Source organism: Trichomonas vaginalis, chromosome VI (genome assembly GCF_026262505.1).
Source record: "Trichomonas vaginalis G3 chromosome VI, whole genome shotgun sequence".
NCBI lineage: Eukaryota > Parabasalia > Trichomonadida > Trichomonadidae > Trichomonas > Trichomonas vaginalis.
In genome coordinates, this window is record NC_067208.1 from 4,899,674 (window position 1) to 4,921,910 (window position 22,237).

Genomic DNA, 22,237 nt, shown 5'->3' on the forward strand with positions numbered 1-22,237 from the left:
GGTACCAACCTAACCCTCAAGCAGTCAGACAACATGTTTGTTAGATGAGAAATATGAAGTAAAAACATTTTTAAACATATATTTTTACATATATTAAATGTTTCAGGTTGAAAAACAAAGAACAAAAGTAGCAGATACAAAACCGTTAGACTATATCTTTACAAACGCTGGTAGGACTATATCAGATGAAGAAATTTCATCCGGCTCCTACCGCTTTGACTTTCCAATTCGTTGGCTTCAAAGTCCTTCAGATGCAAAGGCAATAGGATTTAGAAGAGTTTTGTTTTCAAAAAGAACTAACGCATTTATGTTCGCAGTATATTTTCATGGTCAGTATAGAGGTTCTGATGGTCTACTAGACAAATTTGATGAAATGAGAATCTTTACAGTTCGTTCAGACGAAAGTCTTGAGAAGACTCTAAATGACTTTCAAACTCAAATAAACAAATACTACTGGGAATTTCAAGAAAAATACGATTCTTTACTAAATGGAACATACTATCTGAAACTAGAATATGACAAGATGAACTCCACAGTTTCATTTCAAAGGATTGAAAATAACCCTCCAAGAGATACACAGTTTTTATTTTGGCAAGTAGACAAACGTTCTTGGGCACAATTTCTTCGGTTACTAAACCAGAACGAACCATTACCACCTGACGGTCCGTTCTGGTTTATACGCCCACCAACAGATTTGACAGTTTATAGAAACGTGTTTGACCCTCAAAATGTTATGTGTCATGCAAGTTTCAGTTCAAGCAACAATAGTTTTCTATGTATTGGTAAGGACTTTTATGACTTTGCTTCTAAATTCTACGAACCACCTAGTAACAGTTTCTCTGACTTTCAAGTTTGGTTCACAACAAACGGTGTGCAGCATATTATTCCATTGTACTACGACTTTTATCTCGAATTGTCTTTCATATATAACTACGGAGAAGTGCTGAAAAAGTATTGAAAAATAATGTTTAGGTGAAGAGGTGAGATTTCACCTCTTTTTTCACCTGTTTTTTCACCTCTTGAATTTTCATGAATTTGTGCTGAATTCGACAAAAATGAGTTTTGGTTGAAAAAAGAGGTGGAGCCAAAAGTGGCTCGACCTCAAAACAAGCATTTTGTGAAGAATATAGCAACCGTCGGAAAACAGCGGGTTGCTTTTTATACAAAATTCAACAGGTGAATTTTCATGAAATTCCTTAAGATAGAAAAAATAAAGTTAGTTTTTTTAAAAAAATATTTTTTATTTTGTATGTAAGAACAGATATGTTAAACATTGAGTTTGAAACAGTTAAAAAGATAGACAATGACACCAAAGTGGTTAGAATAGGTGATTTAAACGTAAGATACTCAAAGAAATACAACAAATATTCTTTGTCAGACATTATATCTCCATCTGGAAAGAAAACATGGCATTGGGTTGGAATTGCTTCAACTCAGAAAATTTTGACAAGAAATCCTGAGCTTATGATATCGGTAAGATTCTATGGAACTACAGCATATCTCATTGACAAAAGTCTTATACCGATAGTTTTGTTATGGATTGACCCAGTTGTTGGATATAATTTCATAACATATGGTTCATTCGATACGGAACGTTGCAGTGAGGGCTTACTTTACATCGTTCAGAAACCGAAGGACTTCAATACAAAGAGATATAAGATAGGAAGAACATATAATATAACTCAAAGATATGACAGTACAGTCAATAGAGTTAAGGTTGTGTTTGTTAACGATATGAGAGCTGCTGAAACAGAACTACTTGAAAAGTTTGAGAAGATGTATGGTGCTCCCACGAAAGGTAAAGAAACGTTTGAAGTAGATGAGATAGATAGTGCTATAAAATTATTTGACGAAGTTGCTGAAAAATACATGTAAAGCGTATATTTTTGGTCTTTTGTGAAAGTCAGAAAATAAAGTTAGTGTCATTTTTTTGTATTTTTTTGTATTTGACGAGAATGTTTATGTTAGAATGTTAGATCTAACATGTTTTCTAACACGTTTTCTAACATGGTCTAAAACTCTTGAATTTTCATGAAATTTACACCAAAAATATATTTTAGGTGAAGAGGTGAGATTTCACCTCTTTTTTCACCTCATTTCTAACCTCTTGAATTTTCATGAAATTTACACCAAAAATATATTTTAGGTGAAGAGGTGAGATTTCACCTCTTTTTTCACCTCTTTTTTCACCTCATGAATTTTCCCGAAATAAAAAATAAAGTTGGTTTTTTTAAAAAAATATTTTTTTATTTTTATTGTAAGAACATGTTAGCAACAACAGCACCAAACTCTTTAGTCATGAACCCAACTTCAATGTTAGTAGAGATGAAAAGCTTCATTCCTTCTTCATATACTTTCGAAACAGAAATCCAGAAGATAAAGCAAGAACTTCTCCAAGGAGATTTAGATTGCACTGCGAAAGATGAAACAAATGAACAGTATCTTTATGAAATGCAGGACATTATTGACCATCTACCTAAACTTCCTGAAATCCAACAACAAAAGCTTACTATTCCAGAATTCGATGAAATAGAAGTCAAAGCAACTGACTCAGTAGAAATAAAGAAGTTCATACGAAAGGTTAACTATGAGTTTCTTGGATTTCATTGCAACCACAAAGTCATGGACAAAGATTGCGATATGGTATATAAGAACATCTCTGACATATACAAATCTGGGGAGTTTAAGACCTACGACAACTTTGTTTCGTTAGTTGCAAAATGTGTATGGCAGATAAGAGATAAAGATAGAAGAGGTAAGATATGGAATGAACAAATAAGACCCGCAACTTTTGAGTTAAAGAGAGCAATTGACGCCTTAGTTGTTTTAGCAGGTAAGGTTTCAGAATATAACGCAAAAATGAACCCGCAATGTTCAAAATGTAAAGCAGCAATGAGGAAATATAACTACTCCGTCAAAGAGATAGAACGTATGCGAAACGACTATGCTGACTTAAAGAAAGAAGTAGAGAAACCAGCAGAAGATAAAATGAACATGTTAGCATTTCTGAACAAAAACTATCCAACTGCTGACGATTTCCTTCTATCTGACGTCAAGAAGAAGTATAAAGAAACTTTCGGTATCGTTAAAACATTCGATGTACTGACAGAAGAAATAGAAGCTACGAAATTGTTTAGGATTTCAAATATACATCATACAATTCATGTAAAACGCTTATAAAATAACAGGTGAAAAAAGAGGTGAAAAAAGAGGTGAAATCTCACCTCTTCACCTAAAAATATTTTTATTGAATTCAGCAACAAAATTCTGAGTAAAATGACATATGGAACACATACTTTTTCAGTAAGGACATATGGGGTAGAAATGAGGGTAGAAAACGGGGTAGATATACCCTTCTACCCTAAAATATATTTTTGTCTGTTTTACACTCATTGACGATTAAAGTCTTGACAAAACATATACGATGAAGTCTTGACAAAACATATACGAAGAAGTCTTGACAAAACATATACGAAGAAGTCTTGACAAAACATATACGAAGAAGTCTTGACAAAACATTTACGATGAAATCATGAAAATTCATGAGGTGAAAAAAGAGGTGAAAAAACAGGTGAAATCTCACCTCTTCACCTAAAATATATTTTTGCTGAAAAAAATGACCAAATTTCATGAATTTCCTTAAGACAGAAAAAATAACGCTAGTTTTTTATAAAATATTTTTTTTATTTTGTATGTAAAGACAGATATGTCAACATCAGAGAACACAACAACTGCTATCGTTCATGAAGACATAAATGAAGAATACGAGTACATACAGTTTAACAAACAGTTACGTCTCATTCGTTCAGTCAAAGACGATATGTACCAAATGCAAAGTATTTTGACAGCATGTTTTGCTCCAGATACTAAGAAACCACAAGACTGGTTTGAATTAGATAGCACTCATGAACTCCTCAGTGAGTTTGAACATGTAGAACTTAAAAAGATGTACCAAGACAGACAAAACTTACCATCACATCTAAAAGGTATATATGTTCATAAGTTCCTAGTTAGTTCAATAGCAATGTGGGCTTCACCTCGCTATTCATGGTATGTTTGTAAACTTCTTGACGAACTTTGTACAAAGCAGAGAGAAGATATGATGAAAGAAGACAAAAACATACAGAAAAGAATACCACGTTCGGTACCAAAAGGAAAGGAAAAGAACTATAAGTATATGATTTATACTGAAGAGATGGAAAATGAAGAAGACAGAGATATGGTTATGTTGCATTTAGTCAGAAGAAACAACAAAAGCTTTTACGACCTTGCTAAGATTTACAAATCTGACAGAAATTGGTTCTATCGCGAAAACTTACCGATTTCAATGACCCCAAATGAAGATGTGAAACAAATAGTTCAAGATACGTTACCTCAAACACACTATGATATGAAAGGTTGTACAATACTTACATTCAAAGAAGATTTGCCATTGTTAAAGGAAAAAATAACAGAGTATTTTGACAACTTCAAACAAGTAGAGTAGATGAACCATTTATTTTTCAAGCTTGACTTCAGATGGCTCAGGTAGCTGTATAAGGTAAATTGTCTTGTCAAATCCTTCTGGCATTCCGAGTCCTTCCTTCCGACAGGAAAAAAATTTCCCGACAACTGGAAAAAGTTTTTCCATCCAACTGGAAAAAAATTTCCCGACAACTGGAAAAAAATTTCCCGACAACTGGAAAAAATTTTCTTGACAACTGGAAAAATTTTTCTTGACAACTGGAAAAATTTTTCTTGTTGTTCGTCCGTAAACCATTCAAATTTTCGAAAATTGAGAACTTTTTGGTCGAACGACAGAAAAAGTTTTTCCTTCCAACAGAAAAAGTTCTTCCTTCCAACAGGAAAAGTCCTTCCTTCCGACAGGAAAAGTCCTTCCTTCCGACAGGACACAAACGGATGACTGACGTTCCTCTTCCTGAATGCCTTCCAAAGCCAGAAGAACCGACAACCCCAGCACCACAACAGACTTACTAAGACTAAACACTTACATTTTTCAAGCTTGCTTGGTTTGCACTTGCTGAGATATTCCTTCACGGTTTCATTTACCTCAATTAGATAAATTGCTTCGTCTAAGGGGTCAAGCTCCATACTGAGTCAGTACAATATTGTACTTTTTCAAGACAATGTTGTATAAATTCAGTACAATATTGTACTTTTTCAAGACAATGTTGTACTTTTTCAAGACAATATTGTACTTTTTCAGAACAATGTTGTACTTTTTCAGTACAATGTCTCTCAAATTTGAGTACGGCTGTACTTTTTCAGAACAAGTCTTGAACTTTTTCAGAACAATGTTGTACTTTTTCAGAACAATGTTGTACTTTTTCAGAACAATGTTGTACTTTTTCAAGACAATGTTGTACTTTTTCAAGACAATATTGTACTTTTTCAAGACAATATTGTACTTATTCAGTACAATATTATATTGTTTCAGAACAAAGACGGTTAAGACACAAACGGATGACTGACGTTCCTCTTCCTGAATGCCTTCCAAAGCCAGAAGAACCGACAACCCCAGCACCACAACAGACTTACTAAGACTCAACACTTACATTTTCAAGCTTGACTTTTTACAATTTGAACTTTGTTCGCGTAGATGTGAATTCTGAAAGAAGTATGAGGGTCTTGTATGACTTTGTACTTCTCCCATAGTTCATGTCTGTCAAACTTACCTGCCATGGACTCTTTCATAAGTTCCATGAAATCGTCTTCGGACAATCCAGGGAAAAGTATGATATCAGTAAGTATTCTCTTTACATCCTTACTTAAACTCTTGGCTGTCTGTACACAAATGACAACTGAAATGTTAAAGTGTCTGAGCTTCTTGAGAATTCGACACATGTCTTGTTCTCTGTTCTTTAACAAAGGATGAGAAGCAAAGTCATCTAAGATAAGAAGACATCTATGAGGGTAAGTCTTCCAATCGTAAGATTGCAATTTCTTCGAAATGTATTCTATCTCTTTCTGTTTGTTTCTGAAGTGTTTCTTCTCTAATATTCTCTGCATTTCCTCATTTGGGTCTTTAAACTTCGAATTGACATACTCATTTATAGCATTGTACTTCAAAACTCTTCTTTGGTACTTCTTTATCCAATCTAACAACTCAGAGTCTTTTATACATACTAACTTAGACTTCTTTATAATATCTTTGAACGAATTGACGGTTTGGTCAAATTGACCAGAAGTACTACAAATGACAACTAACTCATAGAATGGGTTCTTCTCATCTAGTTCTTGTTGTTGTGCAGCCATTTTAAGATAAGTGAAAGTCTTACCCGACCCAGGTGGTGCAATTAGACCTGTTATACCATTCTGAGCAAATAAGAACTTGTCATGTATAGGCTTTATCTGAGCATTTTCTAACTTCCTCTTGTTCTTGTTTAAAACATTCTCAAATTTCTTGTCAATGTCAGCAAACTTTTTTTCTAACATATTTTTAGAAAAATTAAAAATTTTATCTTTTAGAAAATGTCTAGCGATTTCGCTATCTATATTCGAGACAAACTTTTCGACTCTAAAACTTCTGTCGACCATAAAATCTTACATAGTGTAAACAAGAAAGGTGAATTTGTTCTAAAGTTCTGTTTCTGGGAATATGACAAGAACCATAAAACATTAGGCAGAGAAGTCTTTAAGTTTGTCAATGACAGACTTGTTGACAGAGATGACGCCGATTGGAAAGATGAAGTCCAACAAAAGTTCTTAGAATGCAAAAGAAGGCACATGCGCTGTTCTTGAAGATGAAATAGAAAACAGAATAGAAGAGCTATTAAAGGACAAAGAACTTTTACATAAATATGGTTGCGCCAAATTTGACATAACTCCACAGAAAAGAAGAAGAAAGGAAAGAGAGAAAAGAAAGAAAAAGAAAGTAGAAGAAGAGAAGAAAGAACCTGAACCAGTTCCAGAGAAAAAGAAATTTGACATGTAAAAATAAAATTTTATTTTTAGAACATTTTCTGGGTCAATGTCAATGTTCTCTTCCTCTTTAGGAGCAAACACTGGCTTAGACTCTAAAATCTTTTTACCCAATTTACCTTGAACTTCAACTATCTTAGACTCATAATATTCATAGTCGTCTGCTTTCTTTGGTTCATAAGGTATAACAAGTTTGTATGCTTTTGCCTTCTTTAAGGTTTGAGAACCTTCTGTCAAAATTTTCTTTGACTGCTAACAAACCTTCTATGTCTAAGTCTTCAAATTTCGCACCATTTTTAGTCACAATAGCAAACTTAAACTGGTTCGATGTTCCAAACTTTGTCAAATGTAGACTTTTCAAAATGGTAGAAGTAACATTCAAATATGTGAATGGGTCTAGTTCTTCTTTAAGTCCTGACATATATTTGTTGACTGAAATATATTTCGTCATCTTTTCTATCGGATAAAAAAATATTTTTTTTAAAATTTACTCATAAAATTATTTCTTTCTATATTTGCCATTCCGAACTTCGAAAAGATGTTTTATACCAGCATAGAATTTTTCTCTAGAGCTTAGTCTTATATCGTTTTCATGACAATATTTTCTATATTCTTCATATAAAGCCTTTTTTTCATACATTTCATAAGGACAATCTAACCAGAATAGCGCATATCTATTTTCGTTATCTAGGTCTGTTCCAACAAACTCAGCGTACATTTCAAATAAAATAAAAATATATATATTTTTAAAATTTACTCAGAAAAATTTTTCTTTGTATATACGCCGTTCTGAACATCTAAAAGACTTTTGACATTTGCCAAGAATGTACGTTTAGAAGCTGCCATATAACCATATTCTTGACAATATTGTTTATATTCATCGTACAATGACCTTTCATCTAATGACACAAAGTCAGTTTCATCTATAAACAGTTCATATACACTCTTGTTTGCTTCTAACAATGTTTGTCTTTCTTCGGTATGTGGAATTTGTCTTGGATTGAACTTAGAAATATCTAATGTCATAAAGTATGAGAACAAGTGGTTGTAAAAGTCAGATGTCAAAGTTTCTGCTAAGTCGTCAAAATATTCTGTATCTTGCATATGAGAATCTGACGTTCTGACAACTACATATCTTCTGTCAGAACTTTCTAACTTCATCGGAACAGCATTGTTTGAAACCATAATGAAGTTTGCAACATTTTCACAAACTCTTTGGTCTTTATACTTTCTTTCAACAACTCCAACTTTGTCTGTTATAAGACTCTTCAAAGCATCTGAGTTCAAAACTTTTGTTGTATCTATACTTTGAAGTTCATTGCAAACTATAAGTTTCATATTCTCTATTGAGGAGTTAAACTTGCCACAGATGTTTTCTAAGTTTGTCATATTCGGATTCGAATAACCTTCTAATAGTTTGCATAAGATATCTGTAAAGAATGTGTTCTTACCAGTTCCTTGTTTTCCAATTATAATGAGAGCAGTTTCATTTTTAGCACTTGGATATTGTAAGATGTTTGCAAACCAACATAAGATATACTCATAGACTCTTTCGTTTCCATTGCATATAATTTCTTTGACATGGTCTAACCAAGCTTCTATAACATTTTCTTTCCATTCTACTTGTTCGTATTTATATCCAGTGAAGATAGAATAGAAGTTTGGAGATGGTGTATAGAACTTTATACCACGAACTGAAAAATCTTCTAACTTTGACAATAAGATATCCCAAGCATCTAACATCTTCATGCCAACTTGTACGACTTTTATTTTCTTAAGTTTCTGTCTACATTCTTGTTCAGACACAATTGTCGCTCTTGGTTTGTTAAAGACAACATCCCATTCTTTCATAACATAACATTCTGGGGCAGAGTCGACATAAATGACTAAACGTTTCAAATTCTCGACTGCTTTGTTATAGTCTCGAAATGGACACATATTTCTGAACGCTTGGAAGTCATAAAAATCTGAAACGTCTATTCTGTACATTTTTATAAAAATAAAAAAAATATTTTTTTAAAAACGTTTTAAAATGGTATGCCATATAGCTTCTTGAATTTGTTAAGAAGTATATGAACGTGTTTTCCATCTGTATCTCTAGTGTTTACATAAGCATAGTCATCCTTAGTAAAATATACTTGTAATTTTCTATAGTTTACACCGGTATAAAAGTAGAAAGAGTCTTGTTCTTCGCTATAGTAGTAAAACTCAAGCGTATGCTTGCCATAGTCTGTAATTTCAATTGCTTCATCTTCTAGTTCGTCGACAAATTCGAATACAATATCTCCAAATTTGCCTCTGTTCTTATTGTTTTCAGAAAGAGTGACCCAACGTAAATTTTCAAGTCTATTGTCGTTTCTTATACGGTTTATGTGGTCTACAAGAGGTAAATTGTTAGGATTCGGTATAAAATGAGTTGCAATGACAATATGTTTAAAATAGTTTTTTCCACCCATCCTCATCATAGCATATCCGTCATTTCGCTCCCATCCGCTTAAAACTCTTTTTGTCTTTTTGTTTCTGACTTCAAATGACTCACAACAGTGAATTTCATATTTCTCATCTAACAAACAAGTTTCCCAACGGTCTTCTCCAACAAACTCAGCGTACATTTCAAATAAAATAAAAAAAAAATATATTTTTTATTCTTGAGCTATTTTTTATTCTTGACTTTGTTGTTGCATTTGTTCCATTTGTTGCATTTGTTGTTGAAGTTGTTCTTGTAGTACAATACTTTCACCAGTTGCATCTTCCAATTCGAAACTTTCTGCCGTCATTGACAAATACATAGGACATAAAAGTTTTACAGGAACAAAGTTTGCGTCGACTAATGTCAACGTTATGTTTGCTAAAGTGTTTGAGTTTACTAAAGCTGAAAATTCTGCATTCGAATGAACAATAGGCAAACCAGCAGAGAAAGTGTTGTTTATACGCATGAGTATCTTTTGGTCATAGTAGTTTCTGTCGACATTCGAATAACACTTTGAACCTAAGTTTGAAACAATATATAAAATAGGTGTACTTAAAGTCAATGGAACAGACAAACCTTGTATGACACCTTTTCCTGTTATAGGAAACTGTTGGTAGTAAAAACCAGATATAAGTTTTGTATTATAGCTCATATCGTTTATAGTAAACTCAGTCGGACATCCAAACATAATGAAACCTGCTCTAGTTGCAGCACATGTTACATCCGTCCTTAAAGTATTAAATAAGTCAACAAAACCTGTTGGTGGTATATCTGAGTAAGTATCTTCAAAGAAGTATTTTTTACCATTCACAACAACAAAGTCTTCTGGTGTCAAAGAGCAAAACAGGCTTTAGTCGTCATCGTGTTTAAGGTCAGTTTACAATATCGTCCTTGAGGACTTTGTAAGTTTGTTGTTATAGAATTATATGACTCAGGGTTTTTAGTCGTAATAGTATAAACCACTATGTCTTCTGCCATTTACTTAGCAACTAAATTTTAATGAATGTTGTGGTCGTCAAATATTTTTATGACGTCTGGGGAAACTATATTTTAAGTTCAACGTTTCACCTCCTTTTCATAACGTATATCTTGTCAATGACATTATATGAAACACACAGCAACTAACTCGGGTTCTATTTCTTTGATGTTTATATCGTCTGCCTCTGTCAAAATGTTTCAATAGTTCTTTCAAAACTTCATGAGGTGCAATGACATATGAGTTCACTTTTACAGGGTTGTGTTCGACCAAGTTTAACATTATACCTAAAGCTTGACAAATCTTCTCCTGAGTTTTAAGTTTGTCTTTAAGTTGTTGGTAGTCGTTTCGAATATCTGCAACAGAACTTAAGTCTCTGCTAACTTCAGGATATGTTGGTTGTTCTTTTACAGGAACTATTGTTATACCATCTTCGTCTTCGTATGGTTTCCCCACTTCAACATCTCTTTCTTTTGACATTGACAACAACACTTTGACTGTTTGTTTGAGTTGGTGAATTTAACTTCACATCTGCCACCGCCATTAAACCTTTTGAAACACTCACGCTTCTATTTTTCGGAAATGACATTTTACTTAGAATAAAAAGATGGACGTATTCGAGTATCTCTTCGAATTGAAGCAGAAACAAAGTTTACACACACAAACAATACAAATACATTGACAGAATAGTTCTTTATACAAACAATGGTAAATGTTATAGAATAGCAGTCTTTGCTGAACCAAAATATTTTCATAAAGCAAAGAAAGTTGGTATAACTGAAATGGTGAAAGTTCTTGAAGCAGACAAAAATATAACTTCAAAACTTACAGATATTTCTAAAGGTAAGTTTAAATACAATATTATGTAAAACTGGCGTACTGTCAATATTTGACGGAGAGAAGTCAGTTCAAGAACAACTTACTGACCTGCTGCCAAAATCTGCTCGATGGAAGCTGTCGTTATGCCAATCTGAGGAGCCCCAGCAGGTTTCATCGAACGAATCTTCAAAAGAGCATCTTCCGTGAAAAGTGCTATTGGTTTTGTAAACTTCTTTGCTTTCAATTCATCTGGACCGTCTCTGTCACCAGTATATTGTATTTGTACAGTACCAACAGTTGAAATACCACCCATAAAGTCTTTCTGAGTCAGCAAATGGAATGCCAAGCCAAAAGTTTGAACGGTCTCCATTTGTATATTGAGTTTTTTGACCTCCTGTATGAGTCCATACTTTCACATATGGCATAATAGAACTTTGCATTTCAGGGTTAATGGTTGTTGTGAAGTTGTTGTTAAAGTTCATAGCATCTAATGTCAAGTTGTATGACCTCATATCCTCAACTGTAGAATATTCTTCTCTTGGATAATATTTGCCATCTATGTTATATGGTATTTAATACCAGGGTTGTAGAAGCAAGAATAGTCATTTATAGTTCGTTGAACAGTACAAACATAGTATCTGCATGTTTCATTGCAGTTGTTAAGGCAATATCTGTTCTTGCACCTGGGTCAGCACTTTTGGTTTCCAACTTCACCTGCAAAGTCTTTGACAGATATTTGGTGTATAGGGAACATAAGTGGAACTGCAATATATTTGGCAGCTAAAGCATTTGAAATATCTGGGTCCAACATATAGACTGCAAGTCTGCTTTCTATTCTCTTGCATTCAAATTTTTCGCATGTGAACTTAACTGGGTCCCAAGCAGTTCCAGCAGCATTGAAATAATAGTTTACTTCAGTGTTGAGGTTTGAGAAACCAAAGTCTAAGTCAACTTTGTCTTTGCAAAAGTCGGCGAATGACGTTTTATTTGTTCCCACTACTTCTGTAAGAGTGAATGGGTCTTGTGTGGTGCAATGACTAAGTTATTTTGCTTGGAGTAAGTTCGATAGAAATTTTCTGCCCAGTTTGGCAAGTATCTTAAAAACCTGAAGATGAGGAAAGATGACAAAGGAACTCTAAGTTTCAGTTTTACTTTAGTGGCAGCATTTCCATCTGAACCAGAAAGGTTAACATAAACTCCTGGAACGTTAGGTCAAGTCTTCTATTTTCTCAATAGTTGCATACTGGTCTGTTTGTTCTCTAGGCTTGTGGTTGTACTGAGTTTCTCAAAGCGAACCATTCATAGTTTGCCCATGTTACTGTTTGAACTAAGTCAGAGTTAGAATATATCTTATATCCCATGAAAACTTCTGGAGCATATTGGTATCCGACATAGAAAATTCCATTGCAACCTTTCTTGTCAGACAACTTGGCCAGAAGGTTTTATTTCAATGTCTTGTTCCACGTATAAGAAAGAGTTGTCAATAGAAATTATATGAAACCTGTCGCAAGCAATATCTACTGTTGTTGAAGAACCTTCTCCAAACTCACCTACGTTTCCATAAGAAACAGCAGTTGTATATTCGTAAGTTCCAGGAACTATTTCTGACCTTCTAATGGCATTGTCGCATTCGTTATACCATTCGGAAACATTTCCATTCATAGCATCCAAAACTGTTGGCGTTATATTCTGAGCGGCGTACATTTCATATGAGTAAAAATATAGAATAGTTGGATTTATATGTCATAATAGAACCCACTCCGACCAAGCTTTACTTTCTTCCTGACTGAGTTTTTAACTCTTCTTTTTCCTTCATTGCCCTCTGCTTGAAGTTGTTGCATCTTTGCATTATGTTCATCTAGTATGTTGCAAATTTCCCATGTCCTTTTTGCCTTTTGGCTCTGGTCGCCCATCTCAGGTAACCTATATCCTAGAAAGAGTTTGTCATAGTTTGTATTTGAGTCTTCCTTTATTGTTTGCATGACTCTTTCCTGAGTTTCAGGTTCAAGCTCTTCAAACAGTGCCTGTCCATATGGAATAAGCTCGTTTCCAAATATATGTTTTTGTAGCCATTCTGGTTTTCTTTCCATGTTACCAACAATATCTTTTGTGAATGGGAAAGCTTTTACCCAATCTTTCAGTCTTTCGTCATTTATTTCTGTAGTTGGTTTTATTTTGTCAAGGAACATGTTTTTCAATACTAACATTTCATTTGGTACTGTCCATTTGAGTTTTCTTAAATATTCATCCCTTCTCGGTTCATTGTCTGCAAAGTAAGTTTTTATGACATTTTGTAAACTTTCGTTTGCAAGGTCATGTACAATAGGTTCTCTTCCTTCGCTCTCCCTAACTTTCTTTCTAAACTCTTCACCAAATATACCATCTCTATGGTTCTGTGTAGTTCTTTGAGATAAATGTTCTAGAACGTCAGGTGTTATATTTCCATCAGCCATGTTCATTTCATACTGGTCCAAAATATCTGCATGTTTCATATCTTTCAATGGCATTAAAGCCGCGCTGAAAATACCAGCTATATCTGGTTCACCATTCACTTCCATTGCGTCTACAACTTCTTGGAATTGTGGTTGTAAGTTTATGAACCACCTATCCGGGTTAGCTTTATGACCCCATCTCATTGTAGTTCCATCGTCTGCAGAAACAAAAGTAGGTTTGTTTCCATCTTGGTTAGGTTCTGAATGAACTTTAAACAATGTTTCATTTCTATATGTTTTCTTGAAATTTAACCTTTTATTTTCACCGAGTTCATCCGAAGATTGAACGTTAAATGCTCGTAAGTAAAAAGGGTTGTTGTATTTGTGTACATTTTTTTTCAGTTCTTCCATTCTATGCTGAATATTTTCATCTGGTGTTGGAGTCTTTTGTATGTCGGCAAACATTTTTCGATATTCTTCTACTATGTCAGCCGAATCTTTCTTAGACTCTTGGAAAGATTCCATATTCACCTCATGCTCTTGTTGAGGGTCAAGATTTTTCGGCTGTTCCAAATCTTCATCTAGTTCTGTGAAGTTAGTTTCCAAAGGAGTGACTTGTTCGTTTCCTTCAGGCTCTTCTAGCTGTTGTTGCTGAACTATTTCTTCCATGTCTGGTTGTATCTGAACTATTTCTTCCTGTGGAGTTTCTTGTACCTCATCTGCTGGCATTTCATATATTCCGAGACCGTTTTTAACAATTTCCCTATCTACGTCATCCGCATTCATAAGCTTTTGTTCTTTCGTTCCGTCTCTATTTTTTACGCGTTTCATGACGAAAGTTGTATTGTCATTTAGCTCTGACATCAAATATCTCGGAGTAAATTCGTTCATGTCATTTGGATGATATGCTATTAAATCATATCCCTTAGCGAGCTTGTATTTTCCAGGTTTGAGATTATATCCGTTTTGGTGCTGAGCCATAAAGCTAAATAGGTTCGGGTCAGTATTTCCATCCTTGAACTTTCCAATAGCTTCTTTATATCTGTCACTAAAGTCAATAGTATCTGGGAAACCACACTCTTCTTTAAGCATTTTTAAGAATTCTTGGTTTCCTTGTTCTCTACTTCTTTTATGTCCTTGCTCTGTTTGTGGTTGTTGCTGTGCAGTGTTTTGAACTGTTGGTTGTGGTGCAGTGTTTTGAACTGTTGGTTGTGGTGTTGGTTGTTGTGTTGGTTTTGGTGCATGCCTGTGTCTATGTCCATGTGACGATGTAAATGTTCTAGGTAGTCCTGGTGCAGGTGCTTCTCTTGGAGGGTTTGGTGGTATATAAGTTCCACCAGCTGGCACATATGTTCCATCTGCAGCGTAATGTCCTACCTGACTTTTCGTTCTTAAGAAAGCATTTACTAGGTCTGTTTTGGTCTGTTGTAACTCTTTTTCTTGACTTTTCACAACAGTTGCTCTAACGGCGTCATAGGCACTTTGAACTGCCTGTCTCGTTGCTGCATCTGTTATTTTCGTCATATTTTGTGCTACTTCTTTTAACTCTTTGTCGAAACCTTCAGACTTCAGTTTCTTTCCAGATGAGAAGTCGTTCACTTGTTTCACCTTACTATGAAGAGCTTCGAAAGCGTTCTTAAAGTCAGCATTCATTAAAGCTTCATTTGAACTGTCTTCATCCGCTTGTATTTTTGTCCTTATTGACCCTATAAGCTGGGCTGCTTTAGCGTTGGCTTGGGCATCTAACCAGTCATTGTTAGCTTTTATATATTCTGCGCTTTTCATTGCCTTTTGCATGGCTGCGTCGTTATTTTTACTTTCTTGTGCTAAGTTTTCATACTGTACGGTTTGGTTTTGCAACTGTAAAAGTTTTTCTGCCTTTACATTTGCTTCAACTTCTTTTTTATACTCATCGCTATCCATATATGTCTTCAGGGCTTTTTGTTTTATCTCTTCATCTTTCAGTATTTTATATTGAGTAGTATGGTTTTTCAAATTTATGACATCTTGTTCCATTTTTGCTACTTCTGCTGCTTTTTCTGACACTTTTTTCGCATATTCCTCTGTACTTAGTTCTTTCAGTTGTTCTTCTTTCTTCTTTTTCTCTACGTTTAACTCATTGAGTTTCTTTGTGTGTCTTCATATTCTAGTTTCTTTTCGTTTTCACTTATTTGCTTCTGTATGTCTATGTTTGACTTTTTGACATCTGTTATTTGATTTTTGAGTGAACTCAAATTCATTTGACTTTGAGGGTTATAGGCTGTTCCGTCTGCAGCTCCACCATAGCCTGCCATTTTCGCTAAAAGTGCCGCTCTTAAACCTCCACTCTGTGCACCAAGAACTCGGTTTAAAAGCATAGGATTGCTTGACATTTGTTGCAACATAGTGGGGTCATTCATCATTTGTTGTTGCAACTGTTGTTGTGGTGTCAGTCTTACTATTGGATGTTTCAATGCTCTCTTCCTCTTACGTATATTCTTACGTAGCTTACGTGGCATTTTAAGTGAAGTTAAAAAGCGGCTTTTGACAGATGTTTATTGTGACTTCTTCGTAAAGACTTTGTTGAGATTTCTTCGTAAATGAGTGTAAATGACCCAAAAATATATTTTAGGTGAAGAGGTGAGATTTCACCTCTTTTTCACCTCATTTCTCACCTCTTGAATTTTCATGAATTTCTTCGTAAAGACTTTGTTAAGACTTCTTCATCTAATTTCTCATGAACTTTCTTGTCTATGTTTTGTCAAGATTTCATCGTAAAGACTTTGTTGAGATTTCTTCGTAAATGACCCTAGTAGTATATTTTTGGTGTAAATTTCATGAAAATTCAAGAGGGTGAAAAATTAGGTGAAAAAACAGGTGAAATCTCACCTCTTCACCTAAACATTATTTTTGGTGTAAATTTCATGAAAATTCAAGAGGGTGAAAAATTAGGTGAAAAAACAGGTGAAATCTCACCTCTTCACCTAAACATTATTTTTGTCTGATTTTACGAAGAAGTCTTGACAAAACATTTACGTTCATGTTTGACAAAACATTTACGAAGAAGTCTTGACAAAACATTTACGTTCATGTTTGACAAAACATTTACGAAGAAGTCTTGACAAAACATTTACGTTCATGTTTGACAAAACATTTACGAAGAAGTCTTGACAAAACATTTACGAAGAAGTCTTGACAAAACATTTACGAAGAAGTCTTGACAAAACATTTACGAAGAAGTCTTGACAAAACATTTACGATGAAATCATGACAAAAACATATACGATGAAATCATGACAAAACATTTACGAAGAAGTCTTGACAAAACATTTACGAAGAAGTCTTGACAAAACATTTACGAAGAAGTCTTGACAAAACATTTACGAAGAAGTCTTGACAAAACATGAAAACATATATAATTTGTGAAAAGTGACACATTATATAATGTTTTCGACCCAGAAGAAGGTTTTCCGAATAAAAACTTCATTTATACTAAACATCAACAGGGCTAGAGGGCACGAAGTGCCTGGAAGCCCCACTACCTTTTTTTTTTTTTTTTTTTTTTTTTTTTTTTTGTTATAATAATTGTACCTTTTTTGGCTTTTTTTCTCTTATTTTTTTATTTTTTATTCATCAGCAAGCTTAGCTTTAATTGACTGAATTCCATATGGTATTGGAGTTAAGTTATCAGCTCTTGCGCTAACAATTGCGGATATTATATCTTTGCAAGTTAATTGGTTGTAAACTTTATCAATTTCAGTATAAATCCTCAAAATTGTTGCTTCAAAAGCTGCAGTTTGTTTTGAGTTACATCTCAATCCATCGAACAAAGCTTCCAAGACCATTGTCGCCTCATCAGCACCTTCAACTGCCAGCATGAAACCTCTTGCGTATGTCCAAAGAACTTGTTCGTACGGGAAAATGTTGTAGACGTAAAAGAAAACTAACTCAAACGTGAGATGAGAAATATTTTCTTTCTTTGCGATGAAATCAGGGAACGTCGTTGATCCATTTGTGAGTTCGATTGGTATGTTCTGTCTGTGGCAGCAAAGGTTTATCATATCTGGTGCGTTGCAAGAAAGAATGATGTTTCTAATTCTTCTGAATTTCAGAGGAACTTCACTTACGAAATCGAAAGCGAAACTTGCAACAAAATTCGGATTGTCGTGAACCAAGAGCATCATCATTCTCAGGATTGCCTTGTAGTACTTCCTGAAGTGTGGCTTGTTAGCCCAGTCTGCTGGGAATCTCTTCAAAGGCTGTAGCAAACTGTCAACTAACAAACTTGAAGGAGGAAGTAAATTTTCATCCATCAAAAGTGGAGGAATCACAAGAGGGAACAAATACAACCAAACAGGAGCGAAAGAAGGATACTTCAAAGGAGGTGTATCATTGAGGAATCCGCCGAACATCTTTGCATAGTTGATTGATCTGTTCCTGAGCTGCAAAACAACAGCGGAAATGACAGATGAAAAGAAGAATCCGTCGATGTGAGAATTCTGAAAAGCATCGAACATATCACGTAAGAAAATCTGCAAAATCTGGAGTTCTCCTGATTGATTTCTTCCCATTACTCCGAAGAATATTTGAAGTAATTCAAGTCTTCTGTTAGGATATGCCGTCTTAATCAAAGAATTCCACTTTCCTTGGCCTTTGAATGCTTCGTTATTTCGATTCAAAAATGTGTAAAGATGGTCACGAATTGTGTGGATTCTTGAGAATTCGTCCAACATCATTTTTTCTTGATTTGAAGGATCCGGAGATATTCTTGTGACTTTTCCTTCATCAATCGCACAGGACAAATACACATTAATGATTTCTGTAAGATATTCGTTCGTTGGTATCTTTGCTGTTGCCAAAAACGCCAAAAGACGTCCGTATTCCAATGGCGCAATTGATCTTTGTGTGAACAATTTTTCGTGAAGCCATTTAATCAATGGTTCTAAGTCGATTCCTTCTGCTCCATTCTCCTCGAAGTAGTTCATTAAGAAGTACTCGACGAGGTTAGGAGAAATGGCTGATATCAAAGTAACAAATATCAACATATGAGGCATTTGTTCTGGAATCATTTCTTCGACAATTGGAGATAATTCTTTCATGTTTCCACCAATCAAAACGAAAAGATGATTCAATATTTGAACACCAAGTTGTGCACCGGCTGTTGGCATCTGTGGTGGGAAGCATGTTATCACTGTTCCTATAACTAACCTTGGATTATGTGGAAGCGGTTGGAAACGGTTATTAAAACCGTTTATTTCTCCAGACGAAGATTGAGTGAAACAAGAATAAATTGTTCTTGCGAATTGAGGGTCGAAAGGAATTTCTCCGCTTGTGTGGTTACTCATTACTATGGAATCCAAGTGTGAATAAACAGTCTTCATTGAAGAAGGAACTGCATAACAACCGAATATTCCTCGGCCATTTTCAATTGCTTCACTTTGATGAGGCCACAAATCCTCAGGAACAATGGAAACAACACTTGGAGGGAATGCTTGTACATCGAGGAATGGTCCGTCGCATGTTTCTCGCAATGCCTTTAACGGTTCCATGTTAGTTCTCAAGAGATGTGAAGAGACATTTTGGGAAATAACAGTGACCAAATTTTCAATGAAACGTGTTGATTTCATGTCCAAATACGTGAATTCCAATTTGACAGCAACAGAAGCCAAAGACTTACATAATGTTCTGACTAAACTCAATGCGAATGTCACTAATGCGTTGATGTCTTTGCTTCTTGCGAAATCTTTCGTCGTCAAATTGAAACTCGTTTCGTAAGCTGATTTTGCAATTGCTGGCACTTTTGAATGAACAAAAGCAGCAACTTCTCTTGTTGTTTGGTTATCAGCGCCTTTGAAGAACCTGGAAACAACAGAAACAATGGAATGTATATCTCCTGAATATAGTTTTTCTCTTGATATAACAGGGATCTCGAAATTCAAAGGCGGGAAGAGGAAATCAGAATCTTTTGAAGGAAGATGTTCTAATGGTCTCAATCTTTGTGGTTCGATATTTGCAATTTCGCAATTGAAACTGTCAAATATCTTTTTAATTGTCAAAGAAAGAGTTTTCTTGAGGAAAGGAAGTCTGTAGATCGCTCCCAACGCGCTGAGAATGGAAACAGACCATGGACAAGGCGGGAAGAAACAATTTGGCACATTATCAAACAATTGAGACAAGAAAGGTAATGTCATATAAAGTAAATTATTCTCATAAGAGAAAATAACTAAATCAGACAAATTAAAATATCTTGCAAAAGAAGGATTATTGTTTTGAAGTGTTTTTGATGATAAATACTTCGCAATTCTTGTTAATTTCCATGTAGCATATCTATCACCATTCATTAATATCACGTAAACCTTGTACAAACATGCTTCAATGCAATTATTCGAATCATTTGCATTTTGATCAAATGTTATTCTATAAATCTTCTGATTGATTGTTGTCAATGCCAATGAATCAGGATCATCTAAAGAATTGTCCCTTATGTACTTGAATCTCTTAAGTTTAGGATGCAATTCGAATTTTGTTGGCTGAATTGCTGTTTCTTCTTGTAACTCGCAAATTGATGGTTTCAATGCATTTATCGCTTGTTGATGAACATCAGGCATTATTCGCTTGATCTGCGGATTGACAACAATAAGACGTGCGAAAGGAAGACATAATTTAAAACCAGGTGCCATTTCCCGAACAGCTTCCCTCGCAAAAATAAAACCGTTGGAATTTTCTCTCAAAGTTAATCCTTTTGTTATCAAATTGAGAGCAGATAATTGGTCGGATTGCGATAACAGGTTTCTTGCGAGTAATGTACCTAAGTTCTTTCCGTTCTTCTCTGCACTGACTTTATCCGATGGAAAATCTGAAACAAGAGAGGCGACAATCGTTCTAAATTTGTCATTTTCTCTTTTTTCGGTTTTCATGGCCAAAGAAGTCAAATCTAAGTCTTTAGGAGGACGCGGTGATGAAGGAGCGGATACCTTTTGGTGCCACTTGAACTCGTATTGTGTTAGCTTCTTTGTTCTTTCACAACATTTTTGGAAAAGTGACGGGATTGCTTTCAATTTTATGTTTTCATCCAAATTTGAAAAAATGTCGTTCAAATAAGTGAAGAAAAGGAGATCCGCTGAATAGAAAGCTTTATTATCACCTTTGATGTGTCTTTCTATTGACATGGGAATGATGAATCCAAAGTCCGTCGGCCTCTCGAAAATTTGCAAACTTATTTCCGGAGTTTTTTGTGTTTTCAGGAAAATTCTGAAATCATTTCCATGTCTGAAGAAGTCGAAGATCTCGAGGACAATGCGGAACTTGAGTGGCGACTTCTCTTTGAACTCGTTTAACACGCAAAGATCATCTGCGATGTCAAAAATTCTGGATAATAAAATTGGTTTGTCTTCATGGAGCTTTGCGCATGTATCGATGAGGAATTTGCTGTTCATGGCCCATAATGCTGAAATTCCTGCCATGTACTGGGTGTTACATGAGATTAAATTGCTTAATAATTGGGCAGCAAAAGATGACGTTTCTCCAAGCGAAGCCAGTGTAATTAGAAGTAATGCCGTGGAGTTTGATGGGGAAAGCTGTGCAAGTAAGGCATTAATTTCGCCTGGAAGCTCATTATATAAAGTGGCCAATGCAACAATGAAGTCTGGATAGCGCCAGTGGTCGCCTTTGAAATCTCCGATAAGTATGGGATTTATTTTTGTAGGTTGAAGCTTCGGAATTTGAACAACCATCGGTGATGAATTAATAATATGCTGTAAAAAGTTCAATTGTGTCTTTGGATGATCCCATTGGCCTAAAAATGGGGCTATTGGGACAGATCGAGATCCAGTAACTTCCTTTATCGCTGAAATAAAGACATTGAATGAATTCATTGTTGAAATTATCACCGATCTTGAATCAAAGGACTTAATTAGTTGCTCTAATGTAATTTTCGAATTTTTGAATGGTCTTAATAAACCAAGTTGAGTATTTCTATCACTATTAGCGATGTTTTTCGAAATTGGAGATTTGTTTGATACTAAGTTGATGACGAAATCAGAAATGTCGTTCTCTGTGAAGGGCTGGAATTGTTCAATGCATTGTAAAGATCTTGATGAATAATTATCGAGAACTTCAGCGGATGCTTCGTTAAAAACATCGGATATTGAAACAAAAGAGCCTTCATGAGAGAATTTTATAATCTTGTTCTGAGAAAATGTGTATTGTTGTGCTAATTTTGCAACATTTTCAACATGGCTAAACGAGAATATATTTGCAATTTTGGGTTGAACATTTTCGTTGATATCGCTGAAGAAGAGAGGATCAATTTTAGTGACTAAATTGACAATTCTGTGTATAACAGGAAAATCAACTAATTTTTCGAAAATTCTTAATGTAATTTCACGGCGTTCTGGATACCTTTCGAGCATTTTAGCCATCTCTGAGGCAAATTGATAGGAAGAAAAGTTATTAAGATAGGAATCCGAAGTAATAAATTGAATAATATGCGGAAGATGTGGAGAATCTTCTGGACAGATGGTGATTAATTTGAGGTATATATCCCCTAATGAAAGCTGCGGAAGAAAAATCGATGAATTCGATGAGTTTGAGCCAGATCTCATCGAATCAAACCAAAAAAAAATTTTGCGCCATAATTGA

General features: G+C 34.8%; 8 protein-coding genes and 3 pseudogenes across 11 annotated transcripts, besides 1 other annotated feature; 4 read left to right on the forward strand and 7 right to left on the reverse strand.

The window, feature by feature from the left end:
- Window positions 1–17,170: part of a mobile genetic element that runs on past the window's edge.
- On the forward strand, window positions 308–958 carry TVAGG3_0807260 (uncharacterized protein; the record flags this gene model as incomplete). The annotated part of the gene is made up of 1 exon (XM_051247572.1): window positions 308–958. The coding sequence occupies one exon, from the start codon at window positions 308–310 to the stop codon at window positions 956–958; it is 651 nt and encodes a 216-aa protein (XP_051083047.1).
- On the forward strand, window positions 1,465–1,875 carry TVAGG3_0807270 (organellar and viral DNA polymerase type B; the record flags this gene model as incomplete). Its single annotated transcript, XM_051247573.1, has 1 exon — window positions 1,465–1,875. One exon carries the CDS (start codon window positions 1,465–1,467, stop codon window positions 1,873–1,875), a length of 411 nt encoding a protein of 136 aa, XP_051083048.1.
- TVAGG3_0807280 (organellar and viral DNA polymerase type B) lies at window positions 2,266–3,180 on the forward strand (the record flags this gene model as incomplete). Its single annotated transcript, XM_051247574.1, has 1 exon — window positions 2,266–3,180. One exon carries the CDS (start codon window positions 2,266–2,268, stop codon window positions 3,178–3,180), a length of 915 nt encoding a protein of 304 aa, XP_051083049.1.
- TVAGG3_0807290 lies at window positions 3,849–4,486 on the forward strand (annotated as a pseudogene). Its single transcript has one exon. A coding segment is annotated over exon 1 (638 nt).
- On the reverse strand, window positions 5,664–6,537 carry TVAGG3_0807300 (protein of unknown function, DUF4106 family; the record flags this gene model as incomplete). The annotated part of the gene is made up of 1 exon (XM_051247575.1): window positions 5,664–6,537. A coding segment is annotated over one exon (874 nt), but the record flags the coding sequence as incomplete, so codon positions are not given.
- TVAGG3_0807310 (His-Me finger endonucleases family) lies at window positions 8,949–9,533 on the reverse strand (the record flags this gene model as incomplete). The annotated part of the gene is made up of 1 exon (XM_051247576.1): window positions 8,949–9,533. One exon carries the CDS (start codon window positions 9,531–9,533, stop codon window positions 8,949–8,951), a length of 585 nt encoding a protein of 194 aa, XP_051083051.1.
- Window positions 9,582–10,369, reverse strand: TVAGG3_0807320 (annotated as a pseudogene). The gene has a single exon. A coding segment is annotated over exon 1 (788 nt).
- TVAGG3_0807330 (protein of unknown function, DUF4106 family) lies at window positions 12,923–13,822 on the reverse strand (the record flags this gene model as incomplete). Its single annotated transcript, XM_051247577.1, has 1 exon — window positions 12,923–13,822. The coding sequence occupies one exon, from the start codon at window positions 13,820–13,822 to the stop codon at window positions 12,923–12,925; it is 900 nt and encodes a 299-aa protein (XP_051083052.1).
- TVAGG3_0807340 (protein of unknown function, DUF4106 family) lies at window positions 14,713–14,976 on the reverse strand (the record flags this gene model as incomplete). The annotated part of the gene is made up of 1 exon (XM_051247578.1): window positions 14,713–14,976. One exon carries the CDS (start codon window positions 14,974–14,976, stop codon window positions 14,713–14,715), a length of 264 nt encoding a protein of 87 aa, XP_051083053.1.
- Window positions 15,090–16,116, reverse strand: TVAGG3_0807350 (annotated as a pseudogene). The gene has a single exon. A coding segment is annotated over exon 1 (1,027 nt).
- A 53-nt stretch (window positions 17,171–17,223) lies between the features above and the next one.
- TVAGG3_0807360 (nuclear-transcribed mRNA catabolic process, deadenylation-dependent decay) lies at window positions 17,224–22,200 on the reverse strand (the record flags this gene model as incomplete). Its single annotated transcript, XM_001300558.1, has 1 exon — window positions 17,224–22,200. The coding sequence occupies one exon, from the start codon at window positions 22,198–22,200 to the stop codon at window positions 17,224–17,226; it is 4,977 nt and encodes a 1,658-aa protein (XP_001300559.1).
- Window positions 22,201–22,237: the final 37 nt, after the last annotated feature.